This window comes from Zootoca vivipara, chromosome 10 (genome assembly GCF_965207765.1).
Source record: "Zootoca vivipara chromosome 10, rZooViv2.hap1.1, whole genome shotgun sequence".
Taxonomy (NCBI): domain Eukaryota; kingdom Metazoa; phylum Chordata; class Lepidosauria; order Squamata; family Lacertidae; genus Zootoca; species Zootoca vivipara.
In genome coordinates, this window is record NC_142593.1 from 7,932,497 (window position 1) to 7,957,105 (window position 24,609).

General features: G+C 40.7%; 1 protein-coding gene across 10 annotated transcripts in view; it reads left to right on the forward strand.

The window, feature by feature from the left end:
* The window catches only part of AOPEP (aminopeptidase O (putative)), a 196,330-nt gene that overhangs the window by 169,726 nt on the left and 1,995 nt on the right, over nucleotides 1-24,609 (forward strand). For 2 of the 10 annotated variants that reach the window (XR_004691556.3, XR_015946223.1), the window contains exons 15-17: nucleotides 1,832-1,948; nucleotides 18,900-18,986; nucleotides 21,111-21,313. Coding sequence is in view for 4 of the 10 variants with exons in the window: in XM_060280102.2 (XP_060136085.1) it covers nucleotides 1,832-1,948; nucleotides 18,900-18,986; nucleotides 21,111-21,251 (345 nt within the window). In the remaining 6 variants the exon portion in view is untranslated. Of the gene's footprint in view, nucleotides 1-1,831; nucleotides 1,949-18,899; nucleotides 18,987-21,110; nucleotides 22,736-24,609 lie in introns of those variants that run through there. The other 8 variants (XM_060280102.2, XM_035099626.3, XR_015946220.1 and 5 more) reach the window with 7 other exon arrangements.

Consider the following 24,609-nt stretch of genomic DNA (forward strand, 5'->3'; position numbering starts at 1 on the left):
ACGGGCCTTCTCTGCAGTGGCTCCCCGTTTTGGACTGCTGTCCCTGGGGAGGCTTTCCTGGCACCTTCATTACATATCTTTAGGCACTAGGAGAAAACATTTCTCTATAACCAGGCCTTTGGCTGGCTGGCTGAACATTCTGTGGTCTCTAAATGTGTTTGTGGGAGGAGGGTTATTGGGTTTTTTTGTTTTTGTTTTATTATGTAAATTGTGTTCTCATTTTGTGTTTTTAATGTTGTGAACTGCTCTGTGATATTCAGATGATATTCAGATATTCACATATTTAAACAGCTACCACCACCACCAGACTGGTGAGGAACCAAAGCAAATGGAAAGAGAAAGCAATGATTTCTCCCAGATATTTGTCAGATAGGGAGTTCATTCCATAGTATTTTTTATTGCGAATGAGCTTAATCTTCAGGGTTTGGGACATTTGAGTAACCAAAAATGTCTAGGATAATCAGCTATTTCCTTGTTCCCTTTTTGTTTTAAGGGTGACACCAGTGAAGAAAATCATAATATGATCAGGACTGCAAGCGATACAGGGTTATTCTAAGAATCTGAAAAGTGGGCCTGATGCTTAAATCTGTTGTTGTTTTTTTCATCTGGTTTGACAGATTATCTGTACAGTATCTGTATCTGTACAGTATTGATTTTAAGTGGGAATTTGTGGGTTAATGCAATCAACCTATCCATATGGAGTCAGTGTTCTTTATTTGTTAGAATTTGATCCCCATACCAAAATATAGTAAGTATAGGTATACTAGGCAAAGTCATCACACAAAAAGATCTGGAAGCATTTCAACAGTTGGTGTTCAGATGTGATAAAGTGGGATTACTGAGTAATATCATGCTTCTCGTTTGCATGCACAAGCTTATTTCTACACATGGCATTTTTTATTTTCTTTTTTATGCTGTAGACTTGTAGAGGATAAATAAGAAAACCTTTACAGGACATTCAGGACCCAGAATTTCCAGATCAAATGATATTTTCTGGTAGCTGACATGTATTAGTACCGTACTTTAGTTTTCAATGAATTATTTATTTTTCCATCCGATAAAAACAGAGTAAATGGAACACTTAAGCTCCATCAGACGTTTTCCTTCAGATTACCTGAACTTAAATTCTTAGCCCTTTTTGTCTGCCAACACAAGATGGCTGCAGTCCTTCGCACACTTACCTGTGAGTAAGGCTCATTGAACACAGTGGGACTTGTTTCTGAGTAAATAGGCATATAATTGCACCATAAAAGATGCAAGTGTATGCATATTTCATCAATTGTTGTACAACTGAAAGGGAATTTGGGCAACTTTGCACTAGAAATGTACCATCACAATATGTACTTGTCTGCCACCAAGCTTGTTTTTGTTTCTCAGTCATACAAACGAATACTTCATATCATAAAACTGACAGATCTCTGTCTAGTTCAGCAGTCTTCTGTGTTTCTGAGCTTTCGGGGGCTGATGCAGTGTAACTTGCACACTTGTTTTTCTGCCTTTATCAAAATAGAGTCACAAGCATATGTATTCCATAAAACCCAATAAACTTTAAAAACATTTCATTAAGATAAATATGGTTTTCATCTAATCTAAATATTGAATGAGAAACCACGGTAGATAAGTTTTGATTAGCCTTTTGGAAAGAGTCTTTTGGAATATAGAAAATGTAAGGCTTTTCAGAAATGAACTACAATAAACTGTTCCTGAATTTCAAGCACATGATATAATTACACAGGTTATCTCAGACTATTCACTGTCTAGTCTCTTTTAGTCAAATTATACACTAAGCAATTAAAAAAAAAACCCTCACAAGCTATTTATTTTCTTCTAGCTTTCCCCAGACCAGCTGGTCTTACTTCTGGAGTGCCTCTTGGAAAAGAAGACATTATGTTCAAGAACGCTGGAGTGCTTACAGAAAACTTACCACCTCCGTGAGCAGGATGCAGAGGTAATCCAGTTACAGGCATAGTGAGCTCATAAACTTGGCAAATAAGGCAGTAAAGGTAAAGGGACCCCTGACCATTAGGTCCAGTTGTGACCGACTCTGGGGTTGTGGCACTCATCTGGTGTTATTGGCTGAGGGAGCTGGCATACAGCTTCCGGGTCATGTGGCCAGCATGACAAAGCCGCTTCTGGCGAACCAGAGCAGCGCACGGAAACGCCGTTTACCTTCCCGCTGTAACGGCCCCTATTTATCTACTTGCACCGAGCAGCGGGAGCTCACCCCGTCGCAGGGATTCGAACCGCTGACCTTCTGAGCAGCAAGCCCTAGGCTCTGTGGTTTAACCCACAGCGCCACCCACGTGGGAATATTCCCATTATGATACATCAAGAGTTAATCTGAATTTTTTAAATAAATGAAAAAGTCTAAATCTATCCTGGAGGCAGTATAGGCAGTGCATAGGTTGTATTTACTGCTTTCAACTATGCAATTTTAATCAACTTTTGTTTCTAATTAAGCATGTGTGTACATGTATGATCCCATGGTTAGGTTAGTACAGCCAAGTCTCATCTTTGTCTTTTGAGTTTGAAAAATCACTCACCAAGAGAAGGTTTTTTAAAAATAATAATAATATATATCTCACATTGGTGTTCAGTGCTTTCTGTGATGCAATACCTGCTCATATTTGTCCAGTGCTTAATTGTTTAATGCTTGTGTTCAGCCATGATCAAGAATTGTAGTGCACAAATGTTAGGCTGAGCATTTGTTTTTATCTTAATTTTTGGTTTTTATTGGTACAATAGGCATACAAAAGACATAGAGATTACAACAAATCATTGAGTTTCTCTCCCTTTCTCCCCCACTCGCCAGGGGTATCTGATTGTATATCCACATACAGTTGTACCTCGGGTTGCGAACACCTCGGGTTACGAACAACCCGGGTTACAAACTTCGCAAACCCGGAAGTATTTTCGCCCCGTACCTCCTGAGGGACTATGAGGGACTTCTGCTTAGAAAAAAGAGGAATAAATGCATCATAATGCTGTACAGCTGTAAAGAAGCTTACCCAATTTCTGTTCTTCATTGCACCCAGCACATATAGATTTCACTCTTGCTGAGCTCCCCCTCCCACAGCCCTCTGAGATTAGAAAACACTGATAAAACCATTCCTTATGATTATACAGTAAGCCTGAAAATCACAACGGAGCTCTTGCTCTGTGCTCTCTCCCTACTCAAGTGTTTGCTATCCCTTCTCCTGTCATCCCACCTGGCATTATGGTACACTGAGGGGGGAAATATTTGATCCCCTGCTAAATTTGCCCGTTTGCCCCCTGACGAAGAAATGACCAGTCCATAATTTTAATGGTAAGTTTATTGTAGCTGTGAGAGACAGAATAACAACAGGAAAACCCCCAGAAACCCAGAAGACAAAAGTCAGAGATTGATGTGCATTATAATGAGTGAAATGCGTAAGTATTTGATCCCTTTGCAAAAGATGACTTAGTACTTGGTGGCAAAACCCTTGTTGACAATTACAGAGGTCAGACGTTTCTTGTAGGTGGCCGCCAGGTTTGCACACATCTCAGGAGGTATTTTGTCTCACTCTTCTTTTTATATTGCAGTGGTTAGAACTGAATATGGCAGGGGAAGTAGCCATTATAATTGTAGTAATTTGTTTTTTGTGGGTTCTGGAGTGCTAGCATGAGCTTTTGCAGATCAGAACATCAAATTTAAAACTACACAATTCAAAAAATTCTTCTTTCTCCAAGGAAATGCTCAGTGTAATATGGTAATAGTCGAAAGTTTATTTCAACTTTTATTTGTTTGTTTATATGGTGTTCTGAATGCCAGATTTATTTTTACTTAGCCTAGAAAGTTTCACTTTGCTATTTATAGGAATTAAGATATATTTACGGTATATTTTAATCACACACGAATACCAGAGTAATGTCAGGACTTCTATATCTGGAAGAGAAATAACTGAGGAGGTAAGATCAAAGCTGTAACTCCTCTGTTGCAGTTTCATGCCAGAGAAACTAGGCCTGTGAGATTTTCACACCCTACTGATATTATTATTTTCCCTTTCTACTATAAATTGTGTCAGATTCATGCTACTGAACTTGTATGCAGTTTTGGCCTTCGAAACAAAGTTATAACCTCTGTAGCAGAAACACTACGTCGGCTTTATTTTGCAAGGTGAAATCAAGGGCTTAACTAGACCCTTTAAGAAGGGCAACGAAGATAACATTACCATTAATGTTTCTGCAGCTACTGAATCACAGGCACCTACGACCCTCAAAAGGGAATGTTGGTTTACATACCGTCGCCTGTCTAAGTGAGGGGCTTTCCATATCTCCAAATACAGTTAGCGCTCTGCAGAAGGTTTTTTCTTTGTAATGTTGGCAAGAGTTTCCTGGTTATAAAATAAAAATCAAGTTGTTGAGGTTACTGCTTTATTCATGATGTTTTGTGCCATTTAGATCCCCACTCAGCCATGTAGTTCACACGGTGACCTTGGACCTGCCACTGCCTCTCACCCTAGCCTGCCTCACAGGGTTGTTGTGAGGGTAAAATTGGCCAGGGGGTGAGCCATGTATGCTACCTTCAGCTCCTGGGGGGAAAGGTGGGATATAAAAGTAACAATTTATATTTAAAAAAAGCACCTAAAATGTAGAAATGAAAAGATCATGTAGGCAGGTTTCAGATGGTCATTCAGAAATTGCTTTAAATTACCATAATTTTGTGGTGTAAATGTTGAGATGTACTCCGAGATAAGTTCCACTCAGCAGATAAGGCTTTTTTAAAAAAATAAATAAATCAGGGATAGGTAAATGAGACACTGAAACAGTTGAAAATATTTTCTGCAGATGTGTTTGATTTTTATTTATTCTGCTGACAGACGGTATCTTTCCACAAGAAACTCCCCTTGGCTAGGAGGGGGATCACTGAGTATAGAAAATAAATGCAAATAACCAGGGGCTATTTGTAAGAACAGAAGATCAATGAGAAGGGAATGCACGCTGACAGCATGTGTTCTGACAAAACCTGATGAGCTATTGGGAAGGGCCGGAGATCAAAGAGGGAATGTAGAACTTTAGGTTTCAGATGACATGCCGCTCCGCCCACCCAACCTGCCTCCCAGAAGGTCAACAGTGTTGTTACAGCGCATGACCCACAACACCGACATTTAGACACACGTCTCACCCATACGGTTATACTATGATTAGCACAAGAAACAGAGCCTGCACATTTATTCATGGTTTAAATCCTGTTATTATTATTTTTTTAAATAACCACATGGTAGGGTATTCAGGCATACACCACAACCATTATTAAAACACTCACTGTGGAGCAAGGATACCAAAATAAAAGGCCACCTGAGCTTCACTTACGAAGATTTGCTTCTGAATGTATTTATATAGTGTGATGTAATCTACACTGAATATGTTTACATGCACTAACTGACCTTGGGTATGCACCAATGTCTTCTGCATGCGTTGCTGTTCAAAATGTTGATGGCATATAATTGAACCATCCATGTGGATGGTAATTTGACTTTATTATAGGGTCCTAATCAGAGAAACTAAGTCTAAAGGGGCATCTCGTATAGTCCATATTCTGCATTCAGTTAATTTTGGTCTTGAACACGTTGTATTCATGTACTGAGTTTTAAAAAGTTAATATTTTTTACAGAGGCTGTGTGGTTCTAAACAATACATAATAAGAACAGTCTTTTGGCTTTACCACAGAGGACATTTCACTGCCAAAAATTTTTTGCAAGGAGAAAAACCATTTTAAGGCTAATTTCCTTCCTTTCCTGCTAGATTGGTAGAAACTGAAGTATGCTTTTAAGGCATTTTATCTGAACCATATACCTCTTAAGTATTAGCAAAATTGGCTCTAAAAATTAGACTATATTAGAATATACAAAGTGGACTTGTCTAATGTTTCCTTTGTTCTTTTGAGCTTCTAAGCTTGGATTTAAAGCAGTAGGAATATGAGCAAAATGAATATAAATGTACCTGTATACACTCTGGTTTTGGACACTATAATACTGTAGAAACAAAGAGTGAGGTGCTCAAGACTGAATAATGAACCTAAGTATGCACTCCCATGTATATTAATTTAGAAGCCACCCAGAGTGGCTGGGAAAGAAATAAGAAAATTATTTTTAAAATATTAATAATATTATAGAAGAAACTTCCATAGTGTTCAGTGAGACTTGCTCCCAGGTAAGTGTATGTAAGATATTAGCCTATCTGTTTTGTTAGACTTTAAATCAGGCATCCCCAAACTGCGGCCCTCCAGATGTTTTGGCCTACAACTCCCATGATCCCTAGCTAGCAGACCCAGTGGTCAGGGATGATGGGAATTGTAGTCCAAAACATCTGGAGGGCCGAAGTTTGGGGGTGCCTGCTTTAAATAGTGTTCAGGTATGTTTACCACTTATCGTGCCCAATGCTTGCTATCAGACACTTAGAGGATTTTGATTGCTTTTTCTAGCTCCTAGACTAGATATCTTGCCTGTGAAATATTGCTTAAATACTGTTACAGTTCTTTTGTAAGATTCCTACTGTTTTGGGTTTTGGTGGTGGGGTGGTAGTGGAATCAACTTCGAAGGAATTTGTAAGTTGCCTTGCTAGTAACCATGTTACAAAAGAGGAAATTATAGCATGTGTAGCTCTAGCTGCATCTGCTGAAACATCTGCACAACTGTGAAATGTGCAGAGGCTGTGTTCTTTTGCATCTGGTCACCTAGATTAACCATCAGTGTTAATCTGTTGTATGTTCCAGTGAGGTGGCTTGTTCTTGGAAAGAATTACATATTGATCTTTTTGCTTTAGATTTTCATCAGAGAATGAATTGACATTTAGAGAAGCTTACAAAACAACTTTGCAGTGCCATCCTGTCTGTGGTTAGTTAGACATTAGTCCTGCTTTGTCCAAAGGGGCTTACACCTTAGTAAGTGTGCTAGTCTTAATTGTATAAAAACCAGAGAGATTGTGAATGACCCACTGTACAGTTTCTGTATACCGTAAGCAGATGTTAGAGGTGCTTAAGCTTGCACATTGGGATATTGAAATTGATTATTCTAGTTTAAAAGATATTGCCATTTTAGAGAGCTTCGACAGAAAAACCTCCGAGGTGTGCACTAAAAACTTAACAGCCCTAAACATGAAATGTTGCAAAATAATTCAAAAAGCATCTGAATAGCTTAATATGAAAAGTTTTCACACTAGGCTTCACTAGTGAGCTGTGAGTGCTTGCCAGAGAAGGGATCATTCCTACATCACAAGCTGCTTAATTCAGAAAGGAAGGACCAGTGCTGGCCATGATAGTTAGAACTGATGGGAATTGTAGTCCAAACCATATGGAGGGCACCAAGTTGGGAAAGGCCAGTGCAGGCAGTACTGATCAATATGAAGTATTGGCCTGATTTCATACAAGGCAGCTTCTACATTCCTAATTCTCGCTCCTTTCTCCTGTTGTGCTCCTTTTAAGGCTAGAGATCAGTGAGTAATGCTGTGTTTTTACAGGGTTTCTACTTCTCCTAAGTTCTTCTGTAAAAGGCATTAATTAAAGTGTGTTATGGGCTCATGTAACAGCCCTTCTTTTCTGTTCATGTGTGTGTGTTCCTTGAATAGTGACTTAAGTGGTGGTTGTTTTTTTACGTAGGGAGACCCACTGTTAAAGACAAAAATCTATCCATGATGTACGTGTATCTTGTGGGCTGTTTTTGGGTCACCCCAGTGTAGGTGTGAGCAATAAATATAGTACAGTGGTACTTCGGAAGTCGACCGGAATCCGTTCTGGAAATGCGTTCGACTACCAAAAAGTTCAGAAACCAAAGCACGGCTTCTGATGGGCTGCAGGAAGCTCCTGCAGCCAATTGGAAGCCCCGGAAGCCCCATTGGAAGTTCAGATTCCAAAGAACATTCACAAACCGGAACACTCGCTTCCGGGTTTGCGGCGTTCGGGAGCCAAAATGTTCGAGTACCAAAGCATTCAGGATCCAAGGTACAACTGTATAGTAAAAGGCTTACATGGGAGAAATGCCTGAAAAAGTTTTTAAAGTCTCCTCAGCTTAGCAAATGGGATCATTGAGAGGAAGTGTAAAATCATGAAATATAATAGCGATGGAGAGCCTCTGGCCCCTGGGCCTGATTATGTTCACCAGGCCTCTTCATTTGACCCATGGCACGGAGTCAAATATGATGTTAGGTGCAGGACAGGTAAATTGGTGGGACCAACCTGAAATGGAATAATTGGGAACATGCTACATGCATTCTGGATTCTTTTCTTAAAGCCACTGGAACAATTTGGTGCTTTTTGAATTTGACTCTTGTTTATTTCTTTGTTTGCCCTGTGGCAGCAGAAAAAGGCACCAACTTTAAAAACACTGACTCACAGCTGGAAAGGAAGACCAGGAGTACCCTCTAAGTGCCCTCTGGAACCTTCCTTTACAGCCTGACTTGAATTCAGAGTGAGAAGAGGGTGGTACCCAGGGAAGCTTCGGTAGCCCCTTGTTTCGCATGAAGTTTAGGTTCAGTCCCTGCCATCTCTACTTAAAAAAGGATCAGGTAGCAGTGTTAAAGACTTATGTCTGAGATGATGGAGATCTGCAGCTAGCTAGCCAGAGCAGGTGTTAACGGACTAGATGGGCACATGGTTTTACTTGGCCTAAGAAGTCTCCCTTGTGATTTACTTTATGGTGCTGTTGTAAGAATTACTTAGGGCAGAACTAGGCTCACTTTTGTTCTTTGATGTTCCGTGCCCCTATGAATGTCAGCCGGCTAAGAAAACTCAAAGCATTGTACGATTAGAGCACACCTTTTTGTTATTGGACATTGCTGAGTACAAAGAAGAAATACACGAGGGTAGCTGCATTCCGTGGCAGTCACACTACTGTAACATCTACTCAGCTCAGAAATAACACACATGAAATCCTTTAAGTGTCTAGGAAAAGCACTAACCATTTAACTATTACTGTTTAGATCAAATAATTACTACTCCTAAGAAACACTAATTGTTAGGAGTCCCACTGGTGGACTTCTACTAGGGCAGTGAGACTTTACCCCTCTCCCCTCCCCTCCCGCAGCCTCCATAGCAGGCTGTAGGGGGAGGCAAGCTGAAATGTTCGTACTGACAGAATGATTTCAGTAGTACTATATTGAACTCCTCCCTATAAAATTATGTTGTATTCATCATTATACTAATAAAAATAAATAATAAATTAACACAGTAACTTATCATTAGTAATAATAATAGCCTTTCCAACCACATGGGGATGTTTCTGTGATAATGCAACTATCCCTGGGTTTTAGGTCCGTTGTACGCGCCCTGTTTTAATATTTTCTTGGACCTTCCAGATGTGTTGGGAGCCAGATCTGAATTATTATGGTAGTTGCTCTGTAAACAGAATCATGGGTGGTAGTTTTAAAATACAATTTTGACCATAAGCTTCTGGGGGAATATGCAGCCTAAATGTATGCATGCTTATCCACCGCAAATCCCACTGTGTGTTCAATTCCAAATAAATGTGCTTAGGATTGCAGCCTTAGTTTAACATTTTGCCTTATTTCCTTCCTGCCTCCAAGAGCATTTGCATTTCTAAACTGTATTAAATATACATGGAATCCAGGAAAGGACTTTGCAGTTATCCCCAGTCAGCAATATCTTTATGTTAAACAGATCCCATAGATTTTCCTAGATTTATTTTGTGTACTTCATTGTAGTTGGGGGAAAGATCTTGCAAAATAATGCAGACAAATATGCAGAACAATTATAGTGTCAGCTGTAAATAAGTCAAGGTTGGTAAGAACTTAGCTTGGAAGTAACTCAGGCTTTGTGAACATTTATGCATGCTGCTGCATTAATGAAGTGGTTTGCAGAAGGTACACACTGTTGACTTGATTTCTATGATTGGGGGAGTGAGGTGAAGGATTAAAAAAAGGGTGGATTTCATGTGATTTAGCAATGGGCCCAGACATTCCTGAAGCTCAGGCCTGCAACCTAGCATGTGTGCAGGACTAAATATCTGAGCTGACCATTTCAGAACTATTTGAGTTTAAACTTTAGTAGAAACATTTAAACCAGAAATTGTTTTTTTTAAAGTAGATTTATAGTCTATTTTCCTGTCCACTGCAAAGGAAGAGACAACAATATAATATGTATTTGTGTGTTTATTTAAAAATGTATTAAATCCCTTTTCAGCCAAAAAGGCAACCAAAGGAAAAAAAATCATAATCCAGAAACAATTTAACACCGAAGATCCACTAGATAAGGAGGTCTTCTGTCAACTTTATATTTGTTGACAGTTCTTCTGAAGGCAAGAATTGTCCCGTGTTCTTAGCAACCGTGCTTCAGATGGCCGTAGGATGTAGAGCAGGCTTCACCAGAAGATCTTCATTGTCCAATTATACAGATATACATCACTATTGTCTAATTAATCCAAACAGCTAGGAGATTGCTAGAATCTCAGTTAGAGATGAGATGCTGAGGATAAGAAGTTTTTCAATACTGAGCTTGGATCACCTGTCCTCTCCAGTTACACAGTAAAGTGTAAACCAAGATTTTCCATTTTCCTTGCTTCCCCATCTTATTGAGTGGTGTGACCATGTTACCACCATCTGGTAAATGTTGCATATGAATCACCTTAGTACTTTCACAAAATAAAATTGGCTCTAAAATTAGCTTTATTTTCCTTCCTGTAGATGTTCTTACTTCCTTACTTCCCCCCCAAAGAGTCTTCATAGCAGATGGAAAGTTACTTTGGTACATTTTTTCTGCTTTCATCAGGTTGGTTAATAATGTTCAGTTTCATAATGTGCAATGCATACCAAGGCCATCAGATGGAATATTTAGAGAGAGAGAGAGAATGAACTGAAGAAATATAAGTGCTTTTGCAGAAGATGTGAAAAATAGAAGTCCATATATCATATCCAGGGGGATGTAGCCTTTCTCCTACAACAGCTTCATTGTACATGGTCCTGTAAACTGATGGTCTTTTTTTAACAGACCAAATGAATTTACCTTACTACAAACCATATAGAGTTATCAAGGTGTTTTTTAAATAAAATTTCTTTAGAAGCAAGTCACTTTTAACTATTCCCCAATCCATGGAAACACTAGCAGGCATACAACTACATGTTACCCACATTGCCAGCCAAGTTTGCCAGCCAAGGGTACTGCTTTCAAGTTAAATAGTGTCTTATCCGCCTTCCTAGCCATTCTGCAGGTTGTGACCAAGTAGTGTTGAAAAACAGCACCACACCTCTTTGGAGCAGCTTCATGTACAACATGTTACACAACAGAAAGAAAGTCAATTACAGTGGTACTTAGTTTGCGACCGCAATCCGTTCTGCGGAGGCGTTCGCTCACTGAAGGCATGCTTCTGCACGTGCGTGCGCTGCGCAAATCGTTTCTGCATATCCGACGCTGCAGAACCTGGATGTAAACACTTCTGGGTCCGCGGCGTTCGCTCGCCGAAGCGTTCGTAAACGGAGGTAGTCATAAACTGAGGTTCCACTGTACCATGTTGCCAAAAGTGAGTTCCCCTTCCCTTGGAAAAGTAGGTACAGTCATACCTCGGTTTACGTCCGCTGCTGTTTGAGTACTCCGTGGACCTGGAAGTGTTTACTTCCGGGTTCCGCGGCGTGCACATGCGCAGAAGCGATCTATCGACGCTTCGCACACGCGTGCTATTGGCGCTCGGTTTAAGTAGTTTTCAGGGAGCGAATGGCTCCCCGGAACCAATTAGGTACTTAAACCGAGGTACCACTATATAGTCTAAGAATTTGCCTGTGGCCTTGCAGGGAACAGTTCTGTAAAACAAGGCACCTAACTAACTTTTGATGCTGTATGAAAATTGCTTTTCCTTCTATAAACAGTTAAGTCCTCCCATCCTCCCTGTTTCTTTCCTTGCACACAAAATTAAATTCCTTGGCCTTCTTAAATGAGCCAAGGTCATATTGGATTGCAGAGCGAAATACCAGCATGCTTTGTGTTGTGCTGTAAATTGGGGAAATATCTACAGAACTCTTTATCAGCCTGTGTCTCCTAGATAGGAGATTTGCACAATGACCTGAGCAAAGCAAAGGCAATCATCTATTTCTTATAGTGCCTACATGCCCACACTGATATTCAGAAAGAGGCACTGTGTAAAATCATATAGTGTGTATGTATGTTGAATTGTAGTGGGCAATAATGTTCCTGTTTTTCAGAGGGGAATTTCTCGCCTAATATATTTATATTTTTAGTAAAGCACATCTCTGTACTTTATAAAAAACTACTTTTGTGACCCTGTAGTAAATAAAGGTTCATGCATGGTTGTGTAATTTTTTGGGGGGGACCTATAGAACTTTCAAGTGAATTTTGGGTCATTTCCCCCTAAATCTAAATTTTGTGGCAAGGGTATCTAGCCTGCATGAAACATCCAGCCTCCTAGAAGTCACCCCCCCTTTGTCAGGAGAGGCAGGTTTATTATTTTATTTTATATTCATCGAATCATAGAGTTGGAAGAGACCACAAGGGCCATCCAGTCCAATCCCCTGCCAAGCAGGAAACACCATCAAAGCATTTCTGACAGATGGCTGTCAAGCCTCTGCTTAAAGACCTCCAAAGAAGGAGACTCCACCACACTCCTTGGCAGCAAATTCCACTGTTGAACAGCTCTTACAGTCAGGAAGTTCTTCCTAATGTTTAGGTGGAATCTTCTTTCTTGTAGTTTGTAGTTTTATTTTATTTTATTTTATTTGCCAGGCCAGTCTTCTCTCTGTAATTAATAATATGTAGTTAATCTGCATTATTTTGGGGAAGAGAATCCTCTCGAAAATTTCAGCTGTCCACTTCCTAATGGAGAGCATTACCACAGCACTTGGGAAGCTTTGGTGATGTCTGCTGGAGAGAGCGCTCTCTCCATTGCTCTCTGCTTTAGTCACTAGGTGGCACTGGTTACTGCTGGCACCACAAGCTTCAGCTGTTTAAGATATGACCTCAGGATCATTCTGAAGAGCAGCTGAGGCTCTGTTGTTGATGTGCAACAACAGCTGCCACTGGCAACAATAATTGATTAATGATAACAGAGGAGGAGGAGGGAGCTATGGTGAGTGGAGAGGTTTCAGTCTCTCCTCCCAGACTGGTGGAATGATAGGGATGCGATTCCCCCTCTCCCCTGCCCATCAGAGGCACGCAGTGTGCTTTGGGTATGAATGAGAGACTGTGTGTTGTGTTCCTGTGTATGTGTCTATGTGCGGATTGGTGTGTACTGCATATGGTGTGGTGAGTGCACACATTCATGTGTGTGCTTACATGAATGCATGCACGCTGCACAGCCTTTGGAGGGTTGGCTAACCTTGAATGTGGTTCCCGGACTGAAAAAGGCTTAGCCACTCCTGCTTTGTGCGCATAGGGGATGCCTTGTATTGGAGAAAGCTGCTCTGTTTTCCAACAAAGCCTTGTTCACAGTCTGCCACATGTAATACAGTTGCACTTCATATCCTCTCTTAAAAGAGAACTGAAACAAATCCAAACATAAATTTGACTAACAGTCCAAACTCAAATTTTGAAACTTCACATTTCATAAATACATGATTTGTAAAGGTAAATGTTGGAGTGGTAATAATTGTCTTGAAAAGTTGATGCTAGGATCCAAGGATGCTGTTACTTCATTGCCTTACTTGAAAGGATAAGCACGCTTGGAAATATATCATGTCCTCTGCTTCAGGGATGTGAGAACATAAGAAGGGTTATACTGGATTAGACCAGAGATCCTTCCAGCTGGTCACTTTATTTCAAACAGTAACAGCCACTGGGAAACCACAAGCAGTGCATGAAAACAATACCTGTCTTCCATTATTTATCCACATTGGACTATTTTGTGGGGTTGTCTGGAACTAAAAGAAGGGTTCTAATCTGTGTGAAAATGGTAGAACTATCCTTTGAGACAGGATTATAATCATGCAGTTGGGGAGGGTGGGAATTCTCAGCATGCAAATGTCTTCTTATTGTTCCACAGCTGACCAGATTTTTGCAGAGAGCGTGCTCCTGCCTCTGGTAGTGGAATAAAGAACTGTGCATGTACTGACACCTTTCCAAACTATCCTCTGGTTTCCTAATGAGCCATTCAGTCTGCTTAACAGTGAGAGTAAAAGGTAAAGGTACCCATGACCAAGCCACTTCTGGCGAACCAGAGCAGCGCACGGAAAAGCCGTTTACCTTCCCACTTGGAGCGGTACCTATTTATCTACTTGCACTTTGACGTGCTTTCGAACTGCTAGGTGGGCAGGAGCTGGGACTGAACAACGGGAGCTCACTGCGTTGTGGGGATTCGAACTGCCAACCTTCTGATCGGCAAGCCCTAGGCTCTGTGGTTTAGACTACAGCGCCACCCGCATCCCACTAATAATCTGATCCATCCCTCCATCTGTAAGAGTTATTCCTTCTGGCTTTTGTGTGCTTTATTGTCTTGCAGAGTTTTCAGTATATTAGTGGTAAAAGTTATACCTACTCTCGGGAATAGTTTATGGAAAGTCGACAATTACCAAGACACCAAGAGATCACAATGATGTATGTGGTATAAATGTTTGGAATAGGGCAATAAACACAGCTGTGCCTCAGAATGCTCCCTCAGTATGTTGAACGCTACTGAAAGAGCACATATGTGTCTCCTTATTTGTATGCAGCATGGAAATGTGTTGCATGTAATGCTCTCATTTCAATGTACTGTATTAAATGTAGGCCACCGTAAAGGTCATAGAACTGCAGTTGCGTCAGTGTCTTGTGCCTCATTCTTCAGTAGGAAGATGATGACATACGGGGGCGGGGGGAACAGCAGACACAGAAAGGGAAAGTTCTTTCTTCAAGAAGATATTTTGCAAGCTGTCTCCTCTCACTCCAGTCCTTTTTGTGAGGCCTGTACCCCCTTTATCTGTTTATAGTGAAAGATAAATGGAACTAGTGGATCCTGCAGCAAAATGTTGGAGTGCTCCTGGAGTGTTCATTCAGGCAAAGGGAGTCTTGGAAAGACAGGAGTGCTTCACATATTACAGGTTCTGCCCTGTTTTGGTGTCTGCCTATTGATATCATTTGAGGTTCTTAGTAGTAGCCTTTGGTACCTGTTGGGTTATAACGGCAGGGAGGATGGCAAGATGTGCTTTTGCCACTAGGCCAAGAAGAAGCCGTTGTAAATCTGCTGTTTTTAACTATTTAAGTGGTTTACAAATATATATATATATAATAAAACATTTTATTATACGGTAGATAAAAACAGCTTTTTTAAAATAGTCAAAAAATGATAATTAACAGTAGCTAAAAAGATATAAAACACATGTTTAACTTCATATCTGGGTAGGGTGGCCTAAATAAAAATATTTGAAGCAGTTGCCAGAAAGAAAACAGCTTGGTGTTAGCAGGGAGTTCCAAAACATGTAGGTGCTGCCACACTAAAGGATCAGTTTCCTGCAAGTGCAGAACAAGTATTAAATGGTGCCTCTTGATGGGGCCTATATCTAGGGTTTCAGATGGGGAGACATGGGAACCAAAGTGGCAGTCATTGTCCCACCATAGCAATGCGTGTACAGTGGAACCTCGTGTTACATACTGTCCTCCTTACAAATGCTTCGGGTTACGAGTTCCACTAACTCAGAAGTAGATGCTCCTGGTTGTGAACTTTGCCCCAGGAAGCGGCAACGGGAGGTGCCATTAGCGAAAGCGCACCTCAGGTTAAGAACGGTTTCAGGTTAAAAACGGACTTCTGGGACGAATTAATTGAATGGAACCCATTCCAGAAGTCCGTTTGACTTCCAAAATGTTCAAAAACCAAATTGTGGCTTCTGCTTGGCTGCAAGAAGCTCCTGCAGCGAATCGGAAGCTGCGGAAGCCCCATCGGACGTTTGGCTTCCAAAAGAACGTTCAGAAACCAGAACAGTCACTTCTGGATTTTGATCGTTCGGGAGTCAAAATGTCTGAGTTCCAGGGTGTTCGGGATCCAAGGTACGACCATGTATTTTTTGTGTGTTTATTTTGCAAGCTATGTTGTAAGGACTTTGTGCTAAAAGGACAGGACGTAAATATTCAAAGCAAAGAAATAAATGAAATGAAATAATTATACAGATCTAAAATTGTGTTAGGACTAGACCAGGGGATCCCAAACTTACCCGGCTTCGGGCCAGTGCCCACCGCGTCGATCGCGCAGAGGGCGGGGCGCTTCTGGGTTGGAAAAAAGCGCTGGAAATGGTTTGTGCGCATGGGCCTCCCCCGACCCGGAAGTGCACTGGAAATGACTTGCGCAAGCATGCAAACGTTGTTTCGGGTGCACTTCCAGGTTGGGAGAGGCCCATATGCATGCGCACAAATGATTTTCAGCGCTTTTTTCCGACCCGGAAGTGCGCCGCCGCGCCTGTAAAAGCGGGTGGTGGCAGCGGACGGCGGGGGTCGTCGCGTTCCGGATAAAAGAGGCCTTCGGGCCGTATGTGGCCCACGGGCCTTAGTCTGGGGACCCCTGGACTAGACTCATTAATTCGGAAACCAAGAATAGAACTCTGGGGAATCCATTAGTCTATTTCCAGGAACCGCCTTGCTGTTTTGCTTGGCTTTTATCAGTCTTCTCCAACCTAGTGCCTTCCATATGTTTTGGATGACAAGGTCCATCATCTAATGGTTCTGTGCATTATATGTTTCTTGGGGTTCAGAATATATTCAAGTTCCCTTTGATATTTGGTGATATTTGGTTAAGAGCTCAGCTCTTGTGTGTGCAAGGGAAGCCAAAGTCAAAAGCAGATCCTGGCTCATGCTGCTTAATGACATATCCCTGGCATACATAGCATTATTTAGTCCAGAATACCATTCAAGAAAGCTGGGTTGGAATGTAAACTTTATTTAATCACTAGTTTTGCATAACACTTAAAATTGTTTGTGTTGTTCATAGGCCTTTTAAAAGATTTTTTCCTCTAAATTACTGACCTGAACAGGGCAGTTGTGACATACATGGTCTCCCAGATTGAGCATTGCTGGAAATTTCATTGAAAGGGAACAATGCCCATGCCAAAACAAAAATCCAAGTAAATGCCAGCTAAAAACATATGCCAAGCCCAAGACCTATATTTTTAATAGGAAGCATAGGAAGCATATTTGGTTATAGTCAAACACACGTCACAGCTATTTCTACAATAACTGCAGGCACAAAGATATAACCTGGAATGGTTTTATTATTTCACTAGCTGGCCCTCTTAGTTATGAAATAAAATGTGCAGCTAACCTTCCAAACAATTTCTGTTAAATGAGCTAGCCTGACATTCACACACCAGTTCCTGCCGCCTTCTGTCCCCCTTATGGTGCCACCTGATGCAGGTCATGCAACCTGTTTGCACGGCAGGGCCAGCCTTGGCATCAGACCTTCTGGCAGGAAATTTTTGGGTGAGGAGTTATTCTGTTAGATAATCAGCACAGGCAGTGTGCTGGGCTATAAAATGTCACCTTTAGTCTTAAGATGTTTTTTTACACTCCATTGCATAATGGCTTCGCTTTCTCCATGATGCTTTTGCTGCAACACTGTTTAAAAACATTAGGGAGTAAAATTGATATCCATTTTTGGTTAAAGTCTGAGGAAGGGCCTTAATAGCAGTACTCTCCCCTTTCTCCCAAAGGCTAAAAGATACTGGCATCTTCACTGTTTGCACCTGCACTAACATGGAAACTGCTTCCTTCCTTGTGGTGCCATACCATAATCCAACTGTTGGGTGGCAAAGACCAACATGATTGGACCTGTCCATCTGGTTGCTTCATTCACACACATTGTCAGTGACCTGATCGCATCATAGGACAGCAGTTCCCAGCTTGGTCTTCATCAATTAAGGCAGTTCTGTGAAAGAATCCAGGCCCCCTTCCCAAGTATTTGTTGTGGAATTATTCCTATTGCCCCCTCCCTCCAAGAATCCATGTTTTTATTTATTTTTTTCATGGCTGCCTCTATTTTTGTTGTTTGTATGTATGTTATATACATTGCTCTTTCTATTCTGTAATGTTATAATGGGCTGTTTCCATCAATGCTATGAATACATAACCCCCTGGTGGATGCTGACCAGCAGGGACTTTTCCATTTCTTTCACCAGTCGTATAAAGCTTGGGCTTCCAAGTATAAGCTGGCTGTGACAGCTCCAGTCACTAGGACTGTGCCCTCTGTGAACACTGATGGCAGTTTCCTCTTCTGAGCAGCCTCAACAGCCCCAACTGTGCAGAGAAAGCTATTTCATCACACTTATTTTGCAATATTTCTCTCATTTTAAACACTGACCTGTTAAAAATGAATCAGTTTGATAAATAATAAATAATTTAATGAAATAAGGCATTTCAGTATAAAACAATTTTGTAAGTTTTTATATATCAATACAGTTCATTTATCAACTGTATTATACATCAGTACAGTTCCTACCAACCTAGCAGTTTGAAAGCACGTCAAAATGCAAGTAGATAAATAGGTAGCGCTCCAAGCGGGAAGGTAAACGGCGTTTGTGTGTGCTGCTCTGGTTCGCCAGAAGCGGCTTTGTCATGCTGGCCACATGACCTGGAAGCTGTATGCCGGCTCCCTCGGTCAATAATGCGAGATGGGCACCGCAACCCCAGAGTCGGTCACGACTGGACCTAATGGTCAGTGGTCCCTTTACCTTTACAGTTCATTTGCCAATGTTCCTATCTATAGCTACTGGTTATTGTAACAATCCTGGAGAGGGGGTTATTTAGAATTTCAATGTTTTTCATTAAGCCACATTTTATGTTTAGTATCTGGTTTATGTTTAGTGTCTGGTTAATATGAATGATCTGTCAGGGAGAAGTGCTTGATGGCCAAGTTCTGAAGATGGCGGCTGGTGTTAAAAATAGGAACCTGCATTTTAATGAGTTTTATTTAACTATTTGTAGTTTCTGAAGCTAATCTTTTACTTTTCTTTCTCATTTGCCAAAGGTTCGACATAGATGGTGTGAGCTTGTTATCAAACATAAATACACAGCAGGGTATGTTGATGTTGAGAAATTCCTCAAGGAAGACCAGGTTAGTACTATTTAGTAACATTTGCATCTAGCCAGAATATGTAAGAATATGTATGTAAGTGTTGGTATCTTGAAATAGGGATAGATGAAACTGCTTATTAATGAACAAATTTCCTTGATGCATTTTCGTACAATACATTTTTGACTGGAGAACTACAACATAAGTTTTGGAGGCAAGGGTAGCTGCATTTCAATTCCGCGTTTTGTTTCAGGTGTGAAATGTAGTTCACATTAAAAATGTGAGGCAAACTGATTTCTCCCCCACTGCTCATTGGAAATTACACTTAAATGGTCCCACCAATAAATCCTATCATATTTGCCATAACTTGTGTGGACCACATCAACAGCCTTCTGACAGCATTGCTACTGACTGGGGAAAGGGGTGAGGCAACAAGGTCTGGGCTAAAAATGCTACTAGAGACCCTGAGGCAAATATTTGATTGGTTACTTAAACTCTGCACCCCTTAGCCTAACTCTTGGTCACTTGCAATTCTCCTCTGTTACCGCTCCCTCCCCCCCCCCCCCGTTTTCCTTCTCTTCTACTCTCATCTTCATTACATTGCTCTGGACCAGTTTGGGCTAACTTTCTTCCTCATTCTTTAAGCTGTTGTTTCCGAAGATGTTTTGCCTGCCCCATCCCTTCTTTCAGACTTTAGCAGTGGCCAGCCAAAGGTACTTAGGATTAGACTACTTTCAATCACCTCCAAGAACTTGTGCAATCTATGGAATGATAATGCATGAAATTGAAGTCTTATGTGTTTTCCAGTATTGAAAGGGGACTTGGTTGTTTTAAGAGTCTGAAGAAAATGCAAATGCAACCATTAACATTCAGGGTAACAGAACCAGCAGTGTTTACTAAATTTGGATGTTTGAGTTATGGCTCATTGAATAGTCAATCAGAATGAGAACTCTCAGTGTCGGTTTTACTTTCCAATTTGGCAGTAAGTGGTAGGTTGGTGGAATCTTACCACAGAAGTAACTTGCCAACAAGAAGGGCTTTTTTTTCCAGCCGGAACTCACCAGAACTCAGTTCCGGCACCTCTCAGGTGGGCGCCATTTCCATTCTAAGAACAAGGGAGGTGTTCATGGTGACTTCTGTCACCTCTTTTTCTAGAAAAACAGCATTTACCAACACTGTTTGCAGAGTAACTGTTAACTATTGTACAGAAGTGTACAATTTTCATAGTAAGAACCAGGGCTGTCTTAAGCGGGTTGGGCGCCCTGGCGCCGTGGTGCGCGGATCGCTCCAGCGATGGGCGGGCGCAGCGTGGTTTCCGCGCGGCTTCGCCGTGCAGCGCCCCCCTGCCAACCCTGCGCCCCCCAGCCTACCCCTAGAGCCGGCCCTGGTAAGAACACAAGAATCACCTTGTTAGGTCAAACCAGAAGGCCACCTAAGACAACAGTGGCTAGCCAGGTGCCCATAGGAAGCAATATTTTAGGAAATCCTGAAGCTAGTCCCCCACTCTTGATTGTTCTAGCATACTTTTTCATACATGGAGGTCCAAGTCATTGAGTTAGAGCTATGAACTATTAATTTGTCTCATACTTCCTTCATCACTGCAGGGGTAGATCTACGGACTTGCAGCTGTTGGACTCCAACCCCTATCAGCCAATACCAATACAACCAGTAGTTGTATTGGGATGATGGTTGCTGGAGTCCAGCTACAATGGGAGGACTACAGATCCCCCACTCCTCCACTAGTGACTAGTATCATAGACTGTGGTGAATCTTGACTACAGCTTGTGGTTTGGGTAGGACAGGCAATTTTATTTCAGTGAGGCCCACTTGGCTATAAAGATTTTCAACCTCAACTAAAAAAAATGTTATAAAATATTATATAGAATATTAATAGTATTTGAGTAGACCTATTGACATTACTGGGCATGGCTAACATAGAACTATTAATTACAGTGGGTCTACTTTGAGTAGAACATACTTAGAAACAACTGTGGGTTTCCAGTTGTGTTATGCTTTTTAAAAAGTCTTACAAAGAACCTTGAAAGTTTTTAGCAAGGAAAACTTGTGCATGTTTAAATTGTAAGTTTGGTACAGCTGCTGTTATCTTGAAAAGCACCACACTGGAATTGATTATATTATAGGATTATTGTTTTCTTCCTCTTTCAGGCAATGGGTGTCTACCTATATGGAGAGTTAATGGTGAATGAGGATGCAAAACAGCAAGAAATTGCACGTAAAAGTTTTGCTGCAACCCGTGACCAAATGGATGCGTCCTCTGCTACAGTAGTGGCAGAGATGTTGTTTTGATGAGGTGGTTTTTCTATCCCAGATAGTTCATTTCTCAGGGGAAGAAAATAGTTTATGAATGAGTAAGTTTATTTATCAAAACCAAAAATCTCTTAAAATCCTCAAAGTAAAGAAAGCTATCCAGAGAGGGAGCTGTGTTAAACAGTAGGATAATAATAGGGTAAAATTATAAAAGATGACCAAGAATGTTTCAATGTAAGTTTCTGAAAGAAGCAACTTTCTCCATAGTATCTCCATTTCTATGAGCAAGCAAATATTTTGAAATCTGGACTCTGGCTAAGATTGTTATAGTGTATGTGATCAAAACATAGATCTCTTCAGGATGAAAAGAATCCGCACAAATTTTACATATGTTTGGAGCATGTGAGAATGGCATTTTTTTAAGCTTACATTCTTGCATAGTTGCCGGTATCTTTCATGGAGCTCCCAGCAAATAAAAATTACCTATGCTCCTAAATACAATGTAATATTTGGATAGAAATATGGTAGAAATCTGTGGTAGAAATCTGTAACATTTTTATTGCATATAATTAATTGGTTTAACATGAACTATAACCTTTTTAATGCCTCATTTGAGGAAGGATTGCCATGGGAAGACAACAACTTAATACCAAGTGGAACATCATTTTGCTGGCCAGTTTTTGGAGTACCAGGTGAGGGGTGGCCATTTCTTATACATGGCTTTTGAAGCAGCCTTAAACCCATTTGGAAATCATTGGCATTCCCTCAATTTTTATGTGATCAGCATGTTGTGTAATGCTAAAAATAGAACTGGCCTTAGCCATCCTATGGTGGGCATTTTGACAGCCTGCGATGCAGTCAAACAGCCCTTAACATTTACATAACCCAGCCAGATGGGCGGGGTATAAATAATAAACAACAGGCATATAAAAAATAATAAATTATTATTATTATTAAGGCATTAAACAGCAACTATTTCAATACTGTTGTAAGTAGATAATTTACTCTGAAATCTTTCCCCTTTTCTATTTGGTTTATGTTATACGGAGTAATTAAAGTTTAGTACAGGCATCCCCAAACTGCGGCCCTCCAGATGTTTTGGCCTACAACTCCCATGATCCCTAGCTAACAGGACCAGTGGTCGGGGAAGCTGGGAATTGTAGTCCAAAACATCTGGAGGGCCGAAGTTTGGGGATGCCTGGTTTCGTAGAAGGATCCTTTCGACGACCTAGGTTTTCATTTAATGAGGTTAACAATTTAAAAGACACAAATCATTTGGATTATTCACAAAACTTTTACATGAGAGGTTGTATTAAAAGACCAACCAGTAACAAAATTGTTCCACTAGAATGAATGCTTAGGAAAGGATGCATCAGGATATAAAAAGTGTTAGTTGTGTTTGTATGTTTTTATTTTTTGTAGAAACGGCTGCTCTGCTTATGAAGTTGAATATGGAAAATCTTGTTCTTCATATGTGGGGGGACAAAGATATACCAAATAAACTAGTGGGCTTTGCTTGAAAACATGTATTCAAGCTTGGTTTCTGGTTAATGTAGACTACAAGGAACTAGCAAAATGTGGTTTAGTGATCTGATAACATGTTCAGTTTCACCTTAATTTTTTTAGAAGTCAGGGGTTCCGGTTTCCGCCTGCAGGAATGGCGGACCTGTTTTCCATCTCTCTGACCGTTGTAAGGAATTTGGCGGTTGCTAGGGGAGTAAATGGCAACCCCCTACCCTCTCCGGGGGTTACGGAGAGGGGCCGCTGGCCCGCGATGCCCCCAGACCCACTCCGACTGTTTTTGGAGTGGGGGGAGCTTGGGCTGAGCACTTACAAGGGCCAGGACTCCCGGACGCTAATCTGCATGGCGGGGATTTCCATGGTTAAAGAAGATAATTAGGCTTAAATCTATGGACATACTTCAGAAGGAGGGAAAGAAGCGCTGTTTACTGCTGAGAAATTTATGCTGCCGAGTGAGAGGAGTCAAAGATTGTACTGCATCTGGAAGAAGGATTGATGGGGACGGAGCGATAAGGGGAGTGAGTTTTTATTTTATTTTTTTTCTTCATATTGTTGCCTCGTACCTTCCCGGACGCGATGTCCTGGCTTGTTTGGAGTGAAAGAGAAGCAAAAGACTGTGTGAGTTGAACCTTATAACTGTTGTTACTGAGCATATTTTTTTAAAGATGTGGAGTTGCCGATGAGAAAAGCCCCCCCCTAGTCGGACGGAAGGAGTTCTGAATGCGTTCGGAGGATTTATGAGCTGTGACGCACTTTAAATTGGAGCAGCGACCTGAAGCTAAGTTCAGCTATAGGGCAAGGAGATCCATTAATTTACCAAGAGTCTATGGTTTGATGTTTGGGTCTCCTGCCTGGAAAAGCTGTAAATTCTATAATGATCGTAAATCTTCATGGCTATGAGAGAAAAGCGAAAGTGATTTGAGCTTTTTAAGATGGCGCTACTTCGAATTGCTTCAACGCAACAGGAGCTCCATTAAGAAGATTTATGGGGAGGCTGGACTGATTAACTCACACAGGAGAAAGAACATCTGTGAGACTTTGTTTGATATTTATATCAGCAGCTGGGAAACAATCGTGAAAGTGGAAAACATCTATGTGACTGTAAGGGGAAGATCTGGATTATTATGAACTTGAAGGACGATTTGAACTTTAGAAAAAAGACGGCAGTGGACAGTTGCGAGGAATTCCCAATTTCTTGAAGCATGGGAACCCAAATAAAAAATTCTTTAGATGATTTGGCATAACATTCGGTCTGATTGATATATATATGTGTATAATTTGAAATATTGAATGTGATATAATTGGTTTTAATTGGAAAATTAATAAAAATATTTTAAAAAAAAAAAAATTTTTTTAGAAGTCAGAAATTCAAATTTAAAATGGGTTATTCTTCTGCTGTGTGAGCAATTCATTCAATCCACTACCCTATATATATTTTTTATAAAAAAATAACAATTTATATTAATTAAGAACACTTAACACTTAACAGTATACTCTTCATACTGTTTTCTGAACTTTTTATACAGTTTTATGGAGCTGATACATATGATTTGTTTTGAGTAGCCAAAATGGTGAGCCAATGGTGAGCATGTAAACGAAATGAGTGAAAATGTTAGCTTTTCCAAGTTATCTTGATGGAAAAGAGAAAAGCCACCCATGTTTCCTTCGTTTTGGTTGTTTGGGTTCCTGGCATGCTGATTTGTGATTTAAGATTAAAATCACATTGCCAGGGATTACCACATAATCATGACACTGGCATCTGTAACTGCATGTAGGTATTGCAATCTCATATCCATACTGTTGGAACCTCTAATCTACTTCTCCTAAAAATGTACAGACATGTCACTGAAGGACTTCAGCTGCTATTGTAACTATG